General features: G+C 39.6%; 1 protein-coding gene across 3 annotated transcripts in view; it reads right to left on the bottom strand.

Moving 5' to 3' along the window:
* The window catches only part of fbxw10 (F-box and WD repeat domain containing 10), a 73,582-nt gene that overhangs the window by 42,248 nt on the left and 10,254 nt on the right, over nt 1-21,080 (bottom strand). For all 3 annotated transcript variants that reach the window (XM_060844245.1, XM_060844246.1, XM_060844247.1), the window contains 3 exons: nt 13,370-13,537; nt 7,163-7,372; nt 3,044-3,171 (listed from right to left, as the gene is read on the bottom strand). In XM_060844245.1, the coding sequence (XP_060700228.1) occupies nt 3,044-3,171; nt 7,163-7,372; nt 13,370-13,537 (506 nt within the window). The remainder of the gene's footprint in view (nt 1-3,043; nt 3,172-7,162; nt 7,373-13,369; nt 13,538-21,080) is intronic.

Here is a 21,080-nt window from a genome sequence, read left to right as displayed (position 1 = left end):
CTGATTTTCTGAAAACATTTGCTATCCCATTGCGATTTTGTGCCTTGTTTTTAGAAGCAGCTTTTAAAGAAGAAGCTGGTCTTGGGAATTGATGTGGACAAATGGGGCTAGAACTGGCTACAGTTTTGGCTTGAAAACAGGCCCCTACACATATTTAGCAAATACAGTCAACTTATTAAACTGGAGGATGTCCATGCAAATAATGGAATAGGTTTTCTCTTCTAGAACATAGTATTAGCCTTAAATATTCCCAGATCAAGTTTGGCAGAGCCAGTTCAAGACAAACTTCTTGAGCTACCAAACTTCAGAACTGCAACACACAAATCAGTCATTTCGATCAAAGATTATTACGTTGGCTTTGGCCTATATTGTCCAGAGTTTAGGAGATTAACAGGTATTCTCATTGAAATGTAACTTAGCAGGGTAGATGCTGAAAGGCTGTTTTCTCCCATTTGGAGAGTCTGCAACTAGGTGTCATCATCTCAGGACAAAGGGACAGTCATTTAAGACTGAAATGAAGAAGACATTCCTTCACTCAAAGGTTTGTCAGTCTTTGGAACTGTACATCCCAGTTGCTTCATTGATTATATCCAAGACTGAGATAGATTTTTGGGAAATGAACAAGTCAAGAAATGATGGGAATCGAACAGGAAAGTGAAGTTGACAATGATGTTCAGACGAGCTCAAGTTGAATGGAGAGCAGGTCTGATGGGCCATATGACTTACTCTTGGTCCTATTACTTATGTCCTTATATTTTTTGTGAATTTTTACATCACACACCATTCTACTGTCTGACTGAAATGAATAATTTGGGTGCAGTTTTGTGCACATCAAAAGCATCAAAGCTTATTTTACACTCTATATTTACACTCAACATAGAGAGGACAATTATCCCATCAGTTAGATTCAAACCCACTAAAAGATATGAATTAACAAATCTATAAATCATATTTTACTCTATTTTCTGTAACTCCGCTTATGAAAAGATACATTTATTAATAAACTGGCTTGTTGGGTGAATAAGTGCAACTGAACTCAGGGGAGTTGGTGGCATAATGGCAAGATTGCTCGACTACTCAGCCATTGTCCTAAGCCTAATCCCACCATAACAATTTGATTTCAGTTAGTAAATCTGGAATTGTAAACAAACCTCATTAATGATAACCATGAAACTATTGTTGTAAAATTCCAAAAAGTTCACTAAGGTCCTTTTTGGAAAGGAAACCTTATTGGTATGGCCTCCTTATATCTTCCACCACAATGTGGTGGTTTACCCTTAATTGTCCTCTGAAGCACTCACTTGATTCAAGGGGCAGTTAGGAATGAACAACAAATTCTGACCTTGCCAATGACACCCTTGCCAATGAAATTGTCCAGAATTCAATTTTGTACCAGAGGTGGAGGGAGCTTATAAGGTACTAAAGGATCCTAATTAGTTTGCAGATTTCAAAAGCAAGGTGCAACTGATGCAAGTTGTAAATGCAACTGCTAAAGAACTGAGCATATTCCAATACATATCAGCTACCATTACCATCTAGAAGCACAAGTGGAGCAGATACATGGGAATACCACCACCTGCAGCCTGCTGACCAAGCCACTCACCATGTTAACTTGGAAACACATTGCTGTTCCTTCAGTGCTGTTGAGTCAAATTCTCCCTAATGGCACTGTGAGTTTATTGCCTGCAGCACATGGACTGCAGTGATTCAAGAGGGAAACTCATCAGTTCCTACTCAAAGGCATCTAGGAAAGGACAATAAATGCAGGTCCAACCAGTGACACTTACATGCTATGAATGAATAAAAAGGTTTTTTGCAAGTTCTCCTTGGTGTCAACATATGTTGCACACAGGTCATCAACACTAAGTCAAAACTGCTTTCTGAAGATGTGAAACGCAAATCAAAATCGACCTGGCATTCACCTGTTCATCCTCCCAACTGAAAGCATACCTGACACAACTGCCCTCCCATGGTAGGGTTCAGGGCTGCCCATGACAAGTTTCAAGATCTTCTATATTAGGCTTCAGGATTTCATTTGGTGGGTTTCAAGGTCCCCCCTGTAGGGTTCAGGGTCTCCCACTGTGAGTTTCAAGGATTCCTACTTAGGATTGGAGTTGGGTTTCAACTCAGCTGTTTTGGTGCTGAGGCGTCATTTTTATATGTTCTGTACGTGGGCAAATGTGTGATGTAAATAAGGCCTGAAATAATCTTGAATAACTTGGCATAAATATTGTGATCAATATTTACCCTCAGATTAAAATAAACCAAAAGGGTTTTTAATTTAAACAGTAGTAATCTCTGATTTTAAAGTGTAATGTTTTATATTCCAATATTGCCAGTATTCTTGTAGCAGTAATTCTGCAAAGAATATGAACCTCTATGAAAATAAAATGGCTGAGCCCTACAAAAGCTCCAGACTTGCCCTCATTCTCCACAGCTTGCACAACAGATTAAATTTTATGTTTCTTAAATTTTACCCTGATTGTCAATCTGTCAAATTGCTTTCAAAATGATTTTACACAATTATGTTAATTTCACAATTGCAGTAACAGTCTAGCTGACATATTTTGGAATTCAAAACCCCCAAACTATTTTTTCAAGTCTTTTAAAACTCTTTTTTTCTGAACCAAATTAAAATTGGCTAAAACTTTCTTCCACCAGATTTGGTGGTAGTCTATTCAAATAATGCTGGGCTTTGTTCTTTGTTACTGACTGAGCAAAATAAGCAAATACAAAATTTAATTACAATTTTGCAGACGTTTGTACCAAATATCCACCTGATCCTGGATGGAAAGCAGCACAGTCGGGTCCTCAAATAACTCAATGATATCAAGATACCTCATAAACGATCATTAAAATCATTTTTTTTCAAAATTAACATCTCATCATTCTTCGTCGGAGCACCTCATTCCGAAGTAGATTCCCAACTTACTTATAAAATACACAACAAAAGTGAAATTGCTAAGAAAGGCAGATAAGGGATAACTGCCAGAAATGTTTATAGTAAATATATCTGAACAGGCGTAAGCACAGTTAATGATACCTGTAACTTTTTGATTTCATCAAAAATGCATTGGATGGCTAGTGTATCCCTTGTAAACTCCTTTCCCAGGTAGGCCCAGTAGCGTGACACAAGCATGCAGTTTTGGAGAGAGTTCTGATCTAGAAAGCCTAATGGAACAAAAAATTAATTCGGCATTTTTAAATGTAAAGAAAGTATTAATATTAAGATTATATAGTTCTGATGAAAGGTAGTCAACCTGAAACATTAACTCTTTACATTCAAATGCTGCCTGACCTGCTGAGTATTTTCAACATTTTCTGTTTCCATTTCATACTTCCAGCATTTGCAGTTTCTACATTTCCATTTATCCAGACCTAAACTTTCGTTAGATTTTAAACAGTGAAATTGGATTGTTATGCCTGGAGTTCAGAGAATTCCCAGAGTAACTGATTATGAGTCTTTGTGAAAATTAATTTGACATCTCAAAATGGCAGTTATCTTCAGATGACTTACAGTTATCATGTAAGGGTCAAAAATGGTTAAAGCCAAATAGAACTTTAAGCACTGCCCAAAGGTGACAAAGTCAAATGGATTCAGATAGGAGAACAGCTTTGGATCTTGAAGGATTAAGACTTAAAATTGAGGTTTCCTTCACAGTTTCAATAACTATGTCCATCATTTCAATGTAATTAGGAGCTAGTTGCTATCTTGGAAGAAACCATTCATGTTTAAGACATGAGCCTCTTCTCATTAGTTTACTGGGTTTTCCTCCACTGTACTGGACCAAGAGAAGGCCTATAGATCCCCACCAAGAGAGAGTTTGGTGACAGCCAAACTGCAAGATTGATCTTACAGCAGGATGAACCGTGGTGAGGATTCATCTCACAGCAGCAGTGACCAATCTGTTCTCTGGATGGCAATACTCTGAAGATGAGCAATGATGAAGATCTACCCTCCTTCATGATTCATAAGTAAATAACAATACCACATATTTGGCTGCTGCAGCCATGGTTACATTAAAGTGCATTGAAGATTTAATATTCCAATCCAGCCTCATTGATATTCAAACTACTTGATCTCAGATATTGAGCTGACTTCATTTTTCTGTCATGGCAGTTAAAGCTCAATGGTATTCAATTCAGTGAGCAAGCAAAATAATAGCTAACTGCAAAATCATATCCAAAAATCATCAGAAACATAGCAGGAGTCTGAAAACAAAGGGAGTATGAATTGCAATATAAAGCACTGGCCAATAGAAAGCACATTCTTTAGAGGAAAATGTAGTTTTTATCAAGGAATAGGCAAACCTCCTTCCATCTAATAAGACTATAAGATAAAGGAGTAGGATTACGTTATTTGACCCATTGAGTCTGGTAAACCATTCAATAATGGCTGATATGTTTCTCAACCCAATTTTCCTGCCTTCTTCCTGTAACCCTTGATCCCCTTACCAATCAAGAACTTATCCATCTCTGCCTTAAGCACACTGAATGACTTGGCCTCCACAGTCCTCTGCAGCAATGAGTTCCACAGATGAGTACTCTCTGACTGAAGGAAATCCTTCTCATCTCAGTTCTAAAGACTGTGCCCTTACTGCTCCATGTCCACTGTATCAAGACCTCTCAATATTTTGCAAGTTTCAATCAGATCCCCCTTCACCCTTCTAAACTCCATCGATTACAGATCCAGAATCCTTGGCCACTCCTCATCCCCTGAATCATTCAAGGTTAGCATATTGTTCCTTAAATAGGGAGCCCAAAACTGTTCATAATATTCGAAATGCGGTTTGATCAGAGTTTTATACAGCCTCAGCAATATATCTCTACTCTTTTATTCTAGTCCTCTTAAAATGAATACTAATATTGCATTTGTCTTCCTAACCACCAACTGAACCTGTATAAGAGAATCCTGAAGTAAGTCTCCTAAGTCCCTTCATACTTTAGATTTCTGGAGCCTTTCTCCATTTAGAAAATAGTCCATGCCTCTATCTTCCTACCAAACTGCATAACCTCACGCTTTCCCACATTGTATTCCATCTTCCACTTCTTTGCCCACACTCCTAGCTTATCTAAGTCTCCCTTAGAGACTGCAGGCTCCCTGTTTCCTCAATACTACCTGTCCCTCCACCAATTTTTGTAACATCTGCAAACTTAGCAACAATGCTCTCAGTTCCTTCATCCAGCTTGTTAATATATAACGTGGATAATTGTGGTCCCAACATGGGCATCTATAGAACTCCATTAGTCAACTGCTGCCATCCTGAAAAAGACCCCTTTATTCTGACTCTCCACCTTCTGCCAGTCAGCCAATCCTCTGTCCATGCCAGTAACTTGTCTAACACCATAGGCTCTAATGCTATTTAGCAGCTTCCCTTGCGGTATCTTGTCAAAGGCATTCTGGAAATCCAAATAAATCATGTCCACTGGCTCTTCTTTGTCCAACTTGCTCATCATCTCCTCAAAGTCTTAACTTTCTGTTCCTTCAATCTCCAAATATTTATAGGGTAGCATTGGCCAAGTGGTATTGGCACTAGACTATTAATCCAGCAACTTAGACAATGCTCTCAGGAGCTTGGTTCAAATCCCACCAGGGCAGATGGTAAAATTTGCATTCAATAATAATCCAAAAACATGAGTCTAATGATGCCAATTGCTCATATGGTTCACTAATGTCATTCAGGAAAGGAAACTGATGTTCTTACCTGGTTTGGCTGACAAGTGACTTCAACTTAATTGCCCTCTGTGATGGGCTATAAATGCTGGTCTAGCCAATGACAGCCACATTCATGACATTTTTAAAAATCTAGATTTCCTTTCAATGCAGATATTCTATTTACCTCAACTACTCAACTCAAGTTTGAATTTGGCCGAAGTGCAATGGCAAAACAGGGGTTCTAATTTTACAACATGTCAGTAATTATTGAGAGGTATATAGTGTATCTGAGAAGAAAAAATATTCTACAACTGTAAAATTTTTCAGGGAATCTCATTCTCTTGTTTTAAGATATTTGCTGTATTTTGAGTGAGCTATGGTTAAGGGCACAGCTTTCCATGAGGGAAATTGTATAAATATGACAGGAATATGCTGTAATTTATTGTTCATGATTTTACAGTTAGCATTATGTCCTAAACATATTATTCGACCTGATAGAGGTGGTGAAATATTTACCCATAACATACATTTTGAAACCTCAATGGAAATGTAAACATATATTTCAATTAATGCACTTTTGGAGAAGATTTGTAGCTTAGGTTGTGGATCAGGTTGTAAGTTTGCTCTCTGAGCTGGTAGATTTGTTCTCAGATGTTTCGTCATCATGCTAGGTTACATCATCAGCTAGCCACCAAAAGACATGACTAGCTATCACTAGTATCCTTATACACAGACGAAGAGGGAGAGCAGTGAGACTGGGACAATACATCCATCCTGGTTCAGGCTAAACAAAGACACGAACAGGAATTCCTAGAGGCCTGACATTCAAACTAGAACTACATTAACAAACATGTAAATTTGGACCGCACTTACCAACCTTTCAGGAAAAGAACCAGAAGTGATATCACTGACTCCAACAGAGCAAGACAGATAAATAGCAACAGAATACCAATGCTTCATCAGAGACTTACTGATGATGGTACCTTGCATGGTGACAAAACATCTGAAAACAAATCTACCAGCTCAGCGAGTAAACCTACAAATGATTTCAATTAATCTTTTAGATGTTTGCAAACAGCAAGAAAAGTAATTGAAAGGTCCACAGTCAAGACTCAATGTTAGCAAACTGACGATGATTTATCAATATTTAAGGATCATTGTAGATATACAAAGTGATCCATCAAGCAGGTTAAACAACATTTTTAATTTTATTTTGATGAGATGTGGCTATTATTTGTTCCTGTCATGATCTTCCCAGACATGGAGTGGCTATCAAGGACATATCAGAAACTAATTAAAAATAAACCACATTTCTCATTGCTAGTGTGGTTCTTTTATAAATGCTAGCCAATGTTATGATGGGTTCATCTTAAAAAATGTGGTAGTTCCCCAATTTTAAATTAACTTATTTGAATTATTTGCTTCCTTACTATATTAACACTTCCTGAACCTTATGGAGCAAATAACCTATTTGGGGTTTTGACTGAAAAATAAATCAGCCCTCACCAAGAATATATTTTGCCAGATGAATAGGAAGACAGCGGATGAAGTCCTTATGATATGTGACTCCTGACGTAGCCTCAAAAGGTGAAGTTATACGTATCGGTATTACAGGTTCAACGATAACAGGTGACTCATTAACTATTCCCATGGACACCATTTGCTTCTTCTTTGTCTTCTTGCTCTTCAACTGAAGACTAAGTCTTGATGCTGCAACTAAAATATATCTTTGAACTCATTTGTGCAAAACCAGTTTATATTAACAGGAAAATTTGACATTATATATTAGAATAAGCTTCTAATACATTATAGTACAAATACAAATGTTTTCAAAGGTTTTAGTCCTATTCAGTAATTAATGCCATCTGTTAAATCTAAACAAACAATTTGAGAACACAATGAATATATTTGTGTCAGAACCTTTGGAGTGGTGTCACTTTAAGAGTTCAACATGCAAATTAGCCAAGTATCAAATATTATTGCATCATCACAATATTCAATTAATATCATAGTGATATAATCACAGTCTGATTTCAGTACTCTTCTGTGTTTTCAGGCCATTACTTGGCGCTCCTTTCTAAATTTTGGCTTTAAACTAGTTTTAGGGTATGTCCTGCTAGCTCTGCTCAGACACAGATGGAGAGAAAGGCCTGACATAAAGCCCCTGATACCTTCAAGGAGCAGGCAATTGAACTGACAGGAAAGCTAGAGCAATGTGCCTCTGCTGAGCAGATTGGATATCTCTGGTCATCAAGCGAGAAAACATCAATCTGCTACTCCCAGTTACACATCAAGTACCAATAACTTAATAACATGTTGGGGAAGGGAGTGGCCTGAACACTGAAATACCTGCACAGACGCTGGTATCCTGTCACCAAGTCACTTTTTATTTACTTGTGCACTGTACACTAGCTGCGACCAGCCACTCCCTTGGACTGAGGAGATTCTAAATCTTCTGTTTATATATTTTTTGAGTCAAAGAGGTACTTGATAGAGAAAGCCTTTTTTTAAATCAAATATGCTTTGTAAGTGATAAATTGAAAATAGAAGAAAGGCAGATATTCTCCCATTTTTAAAAAAACAGATCTCCTTATAGTCTGCATAAAATTCCAAAGGATGGTGGTGGGGGGGGAGGTTCTTGTGGTGCAACGATAGTGCCCCTATCTCTAGGCTACATGATTCAGGTACAAGAACCATCTGTCTCAGGTGTGTGTCATTAAATGTTCAAACAGATTGACAACGTCTAAGCTAAAACCCAAACCTATGTTCTTTACAACAAGGAGTTCTCAGATCACATTGGACTGAAAACAGAAGCATGGCTTCTTTTCCTTTTGCTTTGTAGTCCCTTTTTGAGATACCTGCACAGGGGCTGGTATCCTGTCACTGAGTCACCCTTTATTTGCTTATGCAGAGTACACTAGCTGTGGCCAGCCAGCTCAGAGCCACGCCCTTGGGCTGAAGAGATTCTAACCCCGCTGGGTTTTTTTTGTTTTTCTTTACTTGTCGCTTTTTCTGTTAGTTTTTCTTAATATCCCTGCACTACTACCATACAGCAGTAGTGCTTATTTATGTTGTGTGTGTGTGTGTCTGTGTGTGTGTGTGTGTATGTTTGTAGGTTGAAGGCACAGTGAAGAACATAAATAATATTCTACCACCAGGAAAAAACACGCATGTGGCCAAGGAACCAGTGACAAGCAGAACCTCATAGAGGCAATCCCCTGTTTTTTTTTATATGCCCTAAACAGGCTACATTTTTGTAACTTTATTTTTGGCAAGTTTATGACCAAATCAGCTAATGATTATTTTCTAAACTGAACATATCGTTGTTCCATGTGCCATCAGCATACCAAGTTCAGTCACACAATTAGAAACACCTGCAATGACTTAGTTCGTCAGTCGCTGGAAAGTTGATGGAGGATTTCTTTAGCCGAATGGCATCACTCTGCATTGGAAAAGGCCAGTTGCGTGATAAAGACTATTTTTTTTAGTTCAGAGAGGTAAAGGTGAAATAACTCCACAGGGACTGTTATCCCATCACCCAGTCACCCTTTATTTACATGTGAAAATCCTGCAGCTCCCTCAGAGCCAGCTCTCAGAGTGAACAGGATATCTGACACTCCTGTGCTATTTTTTCTTCAGTGAACGACACAAGCTGCACAAATCTTTATTCATTTTCCACCACCCGAAAAGAAACACCCGAGTGGCCAGTGACAAGCAGTGCCCTTCACATCAAAGGGAAATGCTGTGTGATCAAACAGTGGAGGGGAGGGCAGGGGTTAAATCAAAATAGAGTTGGACGGGGGAATAATGCACTCCACTCCCTGCGGCACCCACCTCTCCCTGAACAACTCCAGGGTGTTGGTGGCCACCGCGTGCTCCTTCTCCAGGGACACCTGGGCTCTAACGTAACCGCAGAAGAGGGGCAGCAATCCCCTGTTATATTGGTCAGCCAGGACTCCTGAATTGGCCCTGGTTAACAACCCCAATCAAGGATCTCGTAGTCAACAAGATTCACCTGGTTCTAATCACTACAAATATGATCAAAGCTTTGTGTTTTCTTTCTATACAGGCTCTGCTTTCCCTTCTCAAGTCAAAGCCATAGAGTCATAGACGGCACGGACACAGAACCTTCAGTCCAACTCGTCCATGCCAACCAGATATAGCAACCCAGTCTAGTCCCACCTGCAAATACCATATCCCTCAAACACTTCCCAGTCATATACCTTTCCAGATGCCATTTAAATATTGCAATTGTACCAGCCTCCACCACATCCTCTGGCAGCTCATTCCATACATGTACCATGCTCTGTGTGAAAAAGTTGCCCCTTAGGTCTCTTTTATATCTTTCTCCTCTCATCCTAAACCTATCCCCTCTAGTTCTGGACTCCCCCAACCCAGGGAAAAGACTTTATCTATTTATCCTATCCATGCCCCTCCTGATTTTATAAACCTCTATAAGGTACCCCTCAGCCTCCAACACTCCAGGGAAAACAGCCCCAGCCTATTCAAAAACAGAAAAGGACCTAATCTCCAGGCCTGTCTCTGCCAGCCCCTCCCAACATACCTCTTAAGAGGAACAGTCAAGAACCTCAGAGAATGTACTATCATGTTCATTCTGGTCTTCACCATTGCACAAAATTCCCCTCAGTGAACAATCTGTCTAGAGTAAATTCAAGATCACGTTCTGTTGAGGGTACTCTGACACTGTCTAAACTCAAGAGGAGGTAGAAATGGCCTGGGTCTCTGACATGACTGCTGGGGAATAAGCCCCTTGCAGAGCCCAGTACAGATGATGAGCCTCTGGACTCAGACATTAATGAGCAGTCAGAGATACATACTCAGGCAGGGGAAGATCTGGCAGAAGTGTCAGAGATCATGTCCAAACCGGAGTCAAGGGAATTCATCTCTGTCCAGGTTCAATCTGTTGTTGTAACTGAGGATGGTGAGTGCATGGTTGCCTTCATGGAACAGGTCATTGGTGCTGTATGGCAGAACAGTCAGTGTCTGTCAGGTAAAGGCAGGACCTATAATCAATCACTTGAGCCAGGGATATATTCATTCACTGGCTGGGTGAAAGAGGCCAAGAGACTTTGACTGCCCTTCAAGTGCGCCATCTCCTCAAGGGGCGAGGAAGATGTCATTGTGCACAAGCAAGGAGGAGAACCAACAGGCATGCATCTCAGGTTTATCATCTCAGGACACTCTTGAGGTGCCCTGCCACTCCACTTCCCTGCTGCCTGAAACCCAAGAATGTCTAAGTGAGGAGTTCACACCTCTGAGCCCTATAGGCCTCAAACCAGCTGAGAACCGCTGCTAAATTCATCTGAGGCAAACCCAGTAGGCTTCCTGTGGCTGGCAAGGTCACACCAAGATGTGGCTGTCTGCAAAGTAAGAATAACCAACACTGAAGTCCCTTTGAATGAACAAGTCCCAACCTTCTGTACAACCCAATATTTGACACAAATTATAGTTTATATTGACAGTTCTACAGTCTCATTCAATTTATCAAGGTTACTGTTGATAGGTGTTCCAAAGAAGAGTCATACTGGCCTTGAAACATTAATTGTTTTTCTCTCTCTGAAGATATTGTCAGATGTGCTGAGTTGCTTCAACACTTTCTGTTTTTATTTTTGACTATTTATGTTTTCTTTGTAGACTATCCAGAGGGACTCTGCTCACTGCACTCACTCCCATATGCATCAAATGGAACTCTGTAAAGATCACTGAAGCTGTTAATCCCTCCTACCCTCTTCAAGGAAAATAACTTCTGAAAAGCATGAACTTGGGCTTCGGGAATCAATTCATTACATCTCTGTAATAATGGATGCCACTTGAAAACTGAAGTTTTAATCATCTAAAGGCAGCGCCCACATAATGCTACATAACCCCATTCTGATGCTCAGGTTAGAAAACTGAACAGGAGGTAATTGGTGCAAGGGAGAATGAATCCACTTGCACTTAATGGTGAACAAGCCACCTTAAATTTTAGTTTTTGAAGTTAGCATTCCTTTGAGGGCCGGAACACCTCTGACTCATATTGGCTCATGGTTGTGATTGCCCACATATGCCTCAGACCTAGTAGTTAGCTGGTTTTCGCAGACCTGTCTGCCTCAATGTAGTATGGCCCTGGCTTCTTCTGCATACTCACCATTAGCATTGGCTCCCTCCGCACCTCTGGCAAACTGACCTTCTTCTAAATTCTCTCCCTGTCATTGATCTAGGCTAACCCTATCACAGGCTATCACAGTGAACAATTTTGGAGATGCTACGGGTGAGCACTGAGCTCCTCCTGCTGATGCCTGGGCAGCACTGCAGCATATTCGTTATCAGTGTGAGAGTTACACACTGGAGGCAAGAGCCACACCACCTACAAGACACCTGCGGATACTCACTGTCTCCTTCCTGCCCTATCTCTAATAATGCCCCTGTGGGAAATCATAGAATCCCTACAGTGTGGAAACAGGCTATTCAGCCCACCAAGTCCACACCAACCCTTCAAACAGCATCTCACCCAGACCCTATTCCTGTAACCCTGCATTTCCTATGGCTAACCCATCCCTTGACATTAATGGCAATTTATGATGGCCAATTCACCTAGTCTGCACATCTTTAGACTGTGGGAGGAAACCAAAGCACCTGGAGGAAACCTTTGCAGTCATGGGGAGAATGTGAAAACTCCACACAGTCTGGAATCAAACCTGGGTCCCTGGTGCTGTGAGGCAGCAGTGCTAACCACTGACACATGATGCCGCCCGTGAAAAGTATGAGCTAGTGCTGAACATGGCTGAGATGCCACACCAAGTTAGCATTATGCTCTGTCAGAATGTCAGATCATGGTAAACATTTACTAAGTGAATTAGGTGCCGAGGGTGGAGGGTCAACCTTTGAAGAGGGTGACTGTAAGTGGTTGCAGTGATAGGATATCAGACTGCCAGCGAGGGTATGTGTGATATGCTGAGGCTGAGGTTTGAGGAGGAAGTTGGAGAGAAGGTGTATTGGTCAGAGGAATGTGGCTCAGGTGGCAGCTCAGGATGTGAGGGGTAGAGAGCTGCCAGCTGAGACACTCACCTTGCCAGACTTGATGATGTCGATGAACTTTTCCAGAAACAGATCAAGGTCCTGAACATCGCTCATCTCTGGCTGCTCACAGCCTCACCAACCTGAAGCTGCACATGCTCATTGAGGCTGACTCGCCCCCTCCTGCCATTATCCTGGCTTCTCCCTAGCCCCTTACTGCTTAAATCCAGGGATGGTTCTATGATTAGTAAAGCAGCCTTTCCACACCTTGCTGCTTCCTCCCTCAACCGGATGTTTTCCTCCAAACAGGATTCCCACTGCCAGGATTCCTTTTCAATACAGATCTTTCATTGCTGCATTGACTATGTCATCCCACCGGCCCTCCCTAATTGGTTAGGAAACCCACAGGTAAGTCCTCATTATTTTGTTCAGATGAAGAATGTGGTACATAAATCAGGAGTTTGCTCCTGCCATTCTACCAGGCACAAACGTGGTAAACTCCACCTGTACCTTCTACTTTAATGATAACTCTTATTGTCAAACACTAAGCTCTAAATGCTGTTAAGTGCAAAATTCTACTCCTAACCAAAGCAAACCCAGTGGTGGATCTCTGAAACTCAACCTCAGCAACAGCAACATTGGTGACATTTTCATCATTGGGATGCACCGCATATCTCATTCTCTAACCATTCTTACCAGTCTTGTCTTCCGGTCGATACAACAGGCTCGATGGAAGCATGTCAAGTGTGACTTCTGAATACTCAGGCCAGATTTCAGTCAGCTGCTTCAGTTCAGGATGTTCATCCGTCCGAAAGGTATAATTCGATTCATGCAGCAAGTTATCATCTTCATCTTTCTCTTCACCTGAAACATGAAGAAGTCACTGTTATAATAGAGGAAAGACAGCTGCCAATTTGTGTCCAGGAAGATCATACAAATAGCAATGTGAGAATGAACCAGATAAATTGTTTCTTTAATTTAGTGATGGTGGTTGGGGGATGAATATTGGATATATTTACATACTAATGCCCTGTTCTTTTTCAAAAGTGCCATGGAACCTCTTGAGGAAAAAAATACAAAATATGTTTACCATTTCTTCTAAACAAAGGCACATCCAACAGAATGGCACCTCTTCAGTACTATACTAGAGTAGATTTTAATCCCAAGTTTTTTTTAAACAATTGCACCGCAGTTAGTAACTTTTGGCGGTTAATGGGAAATTATATTCAGGTCAGATGTATATATCCCATTACATCATCTCCCTCTTTCTTCACCTTCTGAATGTACTTGTGCTAAAATGGTCCAAAGACCATAATGTTGCAAATGTGCAGATAGGTTTTTAAATATATGATTTAACTTGTCTCCTGGAAAGGCTGGTTTGAAAACTTGCTGCTATGCACAGAAATTGAGATGACTTAATTGGCATAATGTTGAGGTCTCCTTAATATTTTCTAACAGATTAAATGGAACAAGATAAATATCTCTTGAACATTTTAAGTGAAGGACACTTTGCTGCAGAAAACATACTGGACACAACCGCAACAACGCCTCAAAAGAGCAGGGCGCTCGGGTGGAACCGTACTGTCTGACCCAGAAATGAGTCACATGCCTAGTGTGTGTGTGAAATAAGAAAATGACATTTTTGATCTGCCTGAAGAGCAACAGCATATTGCTCTCTTTCTTCACAACTTCTCTCAGCAAAGACAGGGAGCTTAGAATGCACCAGATGTTACCTTTGCCACTGAAAGCAACAAATGCTTGAAATCACAAAGGGTCACCCAGCATCCATGGAGAGAGAGAGCAAGGTCATGTTTTGAGTCTACATAACTCTTCGCTTCAGCTCTGATGAAAAGTCATCAAGACTCAAAATGTTAGCTTGTTCTCTCTCCACAGATGCTGTCTAACCCATTGTGATCTCCAGCATCTGTTGTTTTCAGTACAGATTCCAGCATCTGCAGTAAACTGCTCCTACATTGTCTTTGTCACTCCTGGGAGATTCTTGGAGAGAATTCACTGTAATCTACTACAGCCTCGGTAGCAAAGGGGATTCAGCCAGCTATGATTGTTTAAGGAAGACATTGCAATACCAGCAGCTTGTGTGTACAGAAAAGCTTCAGAATCAGAATGCCATTTGTAATAATCTGCGACTTATCCATTTTCGTGTGCTTAATATTATTTGGCCAAAGTTTTTTAAAACTAATATCCTGCAGAAGTTTCTCTTTTTTACTCCACAGACGTGTGTATGTGTGAAACTGTGTAAATGTGTGTGTGTAACTGTGTGTTTGTGACTCTGTGTGTGTGTATGTGTGTGAGAAGAGAGAGAGAGACAGACAGACAGACTTTGTGTGTGTGGGACAGAGAGAGACTGTGAGTGTGTAGGAGAGATTGTGTAAGTGTGTGTGTTAGTTTTTTTAAGGAGTAGCTATATACATTTGTATAATCTGTATTGCTTGTTGCTTGTTTGCATCTTAGTTTGACTAATTTTGCTTGTTGTTGGCCAAAGAAACTTGACTGACTTGTTCTTCATACTGGACCTGACATTGTCTAAGCTGAAAATGTGTTGCTGGAAAAGCGCAGCAGGTCAGGCAACATCCAAGGAACAGGAGAATCGACGTTTCAGGCATGAGCCCTTCTTCAGGCATTTCTGAAGAAGGGCTCATGCCCGAAACGTCGATTCTCCTGCTCCTTGGATGCTGCCTGACCTGCTGCGCTTTTCCAGCAACACATTTTCAGCTCTGATCTCCAGCATCTGCAGTCCTCACTTTCTCCTGACATAGTCTAAGACCTACATAATTGGCCATTTCAATTATGGGACTAAAAAAAGCAACAGTGCACGCTTCCAACCTTGGTCATGACACAAGGAGGGAAAGAAATAACAATATGTCATTTTTGATTTTGATTAACTTGCTCTATGATCAAATTGCAGAAACTTTCAATTATGCAAAGCTCAATAATTTTACAGAAAACCAATTCGTTGACTTTTTTATTATTTCAAAATGAAAATGGATGGACTTTTGAGCACTAACTCCATTTGTCTTTTGGAGATGGTCGATTGGTGCACAAGATGTGAGTATCACTGGATAAGCCAGCATTTATTGCCCATCCCCAATTGCCCCTGTGAAAGCATCATCTTGAACCATTGCAGTTACTGTGACATAGGTATTTGGATAGTGCATTAGGGAGAGATGTCCAGAGTTTAGGCACAGCAGCAGTGTAGGACATATATATTTCTTATATATATGAGAAAACAGTGACCCAGAGAAGAACTTGCAGGTGGTGTTGTCTGCATGTCCTCACTATCTGAGTTCTTCAAGGTGACATACAAAGAAGTGACAAAACAACAGCGAGTATTCAGATTAATGGTACTTTTGGGAAAGACAGAAGTATACAGCATCAACTGGTGCTTTTTCTGAAGGCCTGTTGGTAAGTATGCTGTAAAGCAGGTTTTGGGTCATACTGGCATGAGTGTCGGCAGGAATTCACATAAAGCATTATAGAGTGATACAAAATTTGTTAAAATGTTATAACATGCATACCACGAAATAGCTTTCCAATAACTTCCAGTATTATATTCCTAAAATAATTTGAAAGAACCTAGCTCTAAGTCAGTGTTTGCACTCCCGCCTCAAGGTTAGAAAGTCATATGTTCAATTTATATTAGAACAGCCTGGACACAAAATCCAGGTTGTCAGAAAGATTAGGATTGCTTCTGTATTACTCTCTGACAAAGAGAAGTGGTTATTAAAACTTGAAAGAAAGTTGAGTCTAATACTAAAATAGAAAATATATAGATTTTAGTTTTTTTTAAGACTGTGTCCGCTGACACTAGCACAAAAGACTGTGCGCTGTTTAAATTGTGCATTCACAGTTAAACAGAATGCAGCCTTAAATAATGGTGGGGTCTGAGTGTTGTGACCATGGATAAGGTTGGGGGGGGGGGGGAGTAGGAACAAGGTATTTAGTCATGAATGGGGTCTGAAGAAGCGGTCATGAATAAGGTGGAAATAGGAAATGCAGCCATGAAAGGGAGGGGTGGTGCAACCATGAGCAGGGAGATAGAGGGGGTGTTCAGGGTCTGTGGCTGTGAATAGAGGTAGGGTTGAGAAGTGTGACCACAAACAGGAGGTGGAAGGGGGTTGGAAAACAGGGATTCAGCTGTGAATAAGACCTCAAAGAATGCAGCCAGGAATGGGGAGGGGGTGGTACTGCCATGAATGAGGAGGTGGGAGAGTTGGGGGATGTGTCTGTGAATGGATACGGGTGAGGGGGCACAGGGCATTCACCCATGAAGGTGGAGAGAGACAGAGAAAGAGAGAGAGAGAGAGGAGGTCTAGGGATACAGAAGCAAGAATAGCTTCATGAAGAGGAAAGTGGCCCACAACGGCAGAAGAGTGACAGTATCATAGAGTCATACAGCACAAAACAGATCCTTCACTTCAACCAGTCCATACCAACCATAATCCCAAAGTAAACTAGTCCCACCTTCCTGAACCTGGCTCATATCCCTCCAAACATGTCTTATTCATGTACCAATCCAATTGTATTTTAAATATTGAAACTGTACCCACATTGATATTTCCACTGGAAGTTCATTCTACATACAAACCATTTTCTGTTCCTCATGTATTTTTTTAAATCTTTCTCCTCTCACCTTAAAAATATGTCCCCTAGTTTTCAAATTACCAACCTGCGGGAAAAGACACCTGCTATTCACCTTATCTATACTCTTCGTGATTTTATAAACATCTATAAGGTCACCTCTCAACCTCCTACACTCCAGTCAAAAAAGTCCTAGCTCATCCTGCCTCTCCTTTTAACTGAAACCCTCCATTCCCCGCAACATCTTGGTAAATCTTTTATGAACTCTGTCCAACTTAATAATATCCTTTCTATAGCAGGGTGAACAGAACTGGATGCAATGCCCTAGAAGAGGATTGTTGTTGTTAGCAGTCTCCAGGCAGTCAGGCTGGGGAGAACTCCTGGGATGTTTAGAAAACAGTAAGAAGAAGGTTCCAGAAGCAGAAGACTGTGGAGTGTTAGAGATGAAGACAACTTACAATGTAGATGAAGACATGATAAATTAAATTCTAAGAGAGCTAGAGTTTTAAAGATCTTGAGAGAGATGTTGACTGAAGAAAATAGCATCTAGTGAATGTACATGAATTAGTTGAAAAGAGATTGATTACAGCTAGGCTAGCTGAGCAAGAAGATTTAAAGTGGAGATGGAATGCCTTTTCAGTGAAGTTTGAGCATCTATAAAGCATAGCTTGCTTAATAGGAATGAATGTTTCTTACTGATATTTGTATTGTAATTCTTCCAATAATTCTAGTTTACTGTCATATGGATTGTGTTTTCTGTTGTGTAACAAACCTTTCTGTTATTTTGTTAATAGTAATTTGTGAATATGGTTTAATGATTCACCTCACACTGAACAAAAAGAACAAAACTTATATTCTACCACGTCCAGTTTTACTCGAGGACCTGACTTGTCCAGCTGGTTTATAACAATACAGAAAAAGAATATGGTTATTGGAAATGATGGTCATCTATAGAAAGTAGTTCTATATTCAAGAAAGATGGATTAAATGTACATAGATGATTAGATTCAATATTATTGCAACTCTCTTTCCAATCTCATACTAATAAGGTCTTAAGGTCACATTTCCTTTGAAATTTAGTCACTCCTTAGAATGTTGCAAATGTTTAAAATGATTGGTACACTGTACACTCTTCAGCAACTTAAGCATGATTTGCTCAAAGTCTAGATTAACCTTCTAGTTCCCTTATGCAACTGATTATAAATTTAAATTAATTATTTGTAGTTTTCTAAAGATAATAATCTGAAAACGTAAGAGAATAAATCTAATACAGCATTATTTCAAACATGCCTGGAAAGTAATGACCAAGTAATCATAGCCCTAAAACATATCTCATTACTTCACTAAGAGGATCAGAATATCTCATTATGTTCAGCAAAATGGCAATCTTCTCCCATTTTCCCTAAGAGTATTAATCTTATTGCTGAATTTCATTTTACAGCAGATGCTTTATTCCCATATGCTACTTGCTTCTAGTTAGTGTTTGAAATGTACATACTTATAATTGTATTAATGGATAGATTTGAAAATGGAATACGAAAAATGTATACATATAATGAGACTTCATCACCTTTTCTGAATGCTATAGAAAGATTCTGCACTTACAAAACTCTAAACAGTGCCAAGCATTCATGTGATTCTACAGTTAAATAACATTTGTTTAATAACATTGAGTGTGTGAAGAATTGCACTGACAGCAGACATAGGATTGTCAGTCTGGCTTGTAGTAGAGTGTCATTGTACAGATTGGAATCTTTACATATTATTACACAGGCTCTGTTCTTTGCCAAGTGAAAGAACATAGCCACTGTGCCTGCTTCAACTCAATAAAGTAGGTAGGAGATTGAAATAACTGCACAGAGGCCAGTATCCCATCAACAGGTCATTCCTTATTTATATGTGCACAGTATACTAGCCGTGGCCAGCCAGCTGAGAGTCAGTCCTTGAACTGAAGAGAGTCTGAATCATCTGTTTATATCTGTCAACCAGGGCTTCCTGATTAGTCCAAGTTAACAACCCCAGTCAAGGATCTCACAGTCAACAAGATCTACCTGGTTTGAATCACTACAGAAATGCTCTCCGGTTCATTGGCCCGTACAATACTTTGACCAATCACAGTCAATCTGCTTGGTTTAAAATTTGAAGAAAGCTTGACAGTTAACTGGCAGTCATCATCTAAATGATGTATTCTCCATGGCAACACCTCCAACAACCAGAGTCCACTTACAACAGTACAAATGTTGTTTTCCCTTTACATTGGTATTTCTTCCAAATATTGGAAGCAAAATGAAAAGCTGCCACAAAAAGTGATTAATTTTCAGAAATGTTCTATATGTAATTAACAAAGGCAAATGTATTTCCAAGTACAAACGCCATTACTCCCCATTTTTACAAGCATTCCATAAAGTTCACAAAGAATTGAATTGAATGATTGACTCTGAGGGGTAAATCTAATCTAATGGTCCATAAAACATTGTTAATGGACATTGCTACAGACTAACAGTTTATATCCTGTGGGGATTACACTGACTGTATAATACTTATTAAAATAATGTGCTGACTTTCAAACTTGTCAACATGTAAGACTGTAATATAATATATTATAAAGAGCTTATATTTCAAAATCCAGAGCCAGCTAACCAAAGAAAAACAGTGTTATCCTTGCAAAACTTGTTTTATTACGGATATAGTAACTGATGTAGCATGCAAAAATCTGATGGTTAAAGGACAAAAATGTGATGATTGTATAAACTCCCAGGTACAATGTAACCACATTTGAAAACCTATACTGCAACAGATTGTATCTCTTTTAGTAAAATTGCTAGGTTTGCATTCAAGTTATCTAAAAATGAAATCTCAATTGAGACTCAGTGAGGGTTAAGAATAATGCAAGTTATTTTGATTCGGGGACAGTGTCTCAACACAGTTGTATTCACATTTTATTTAATTAACGAGTAAAATTACACATAAAATTCTGTTAATTATACAAAAATAGTCACTCTAGACAACATACTCATTTATTTGGTGTTCTATAATAGATTATGCAATAATTCTACAAGTTCTTGTACTATACTTTCACTTGATCATTGTACAAGGAATTGGTTCTGAAATGATTAATGCTTCAACCATTTTGGTGATTTCATAAGGACTTGAGTGAGGAAAAGCTACAGCAACTCTGAAATGAGACAAAACAGACCTGAAACAAAACATCGTCGTCTCCTCATTGTCTTTGCAATAATGCCTAGCTTACCACTATAACTCATATTCAATTGCTATCATACAACATACTACATCTTGCTGAAGGCAAGAGGCTCTCCTCATTAGACCATCTAGTGATTTCCCTCTACCACACTCGACAAAGTAGCCTCTGAAAGAGGATAGTGGCAGTAGTAAATCTACCTTATGACTAAAAGTCCAGCTAAGCTGGTGGTCATACAGATGACTGCATCAATGGATTCCCATTTTCTAACATTTAATCTCAACAAATGCACTCTACATCACTCAACAAAGAGCAAACATGAATAAAAACCAAATATCATGGTTGTCAAAAAGCTGTAGCTCAAAAATTGGCAGTCAACAACTGTCACAAATAAAACATAGAAAGCAGCAAAGTTAAAAGGTTTTCAATTTCTAATTTTCTACAAGCTTGATGCCAAAGGATTATATAAAGGCAAAACTGAAAGTTGCAAACAAATGATTTATTTGTAATATCCATGGTTAAACTTTAGCTCACATCTACACAATAGTAGGTCAACCATAGGATGTTCATGGTGACTCAGATGATATTTTGTTTTAAAATGCCAGGAAT

The sequence above is a fragment of the Hemiscyllium ocellatum genome, chromosome 25 (assembly GCF_020745735.1).
Source record: "Hemiscyllium ocellatum isolate sHemOce1 chromosome 25, sHemOce1.pat.X.cur, whole genome shotgun sequence".
In the NCBI taxonomy this organism is placed as follows: domain Eukaryota; kingdom Metazoa; phylum Chordata; class Chondrichthyes; order Orectolobiformes; family Hemiscylliidae; genus Hemiscyllium; species Hemiscyllium ocellatum.
This window is presented reverse-complemented; position numbering and strand designations above follow the sequence as displayed.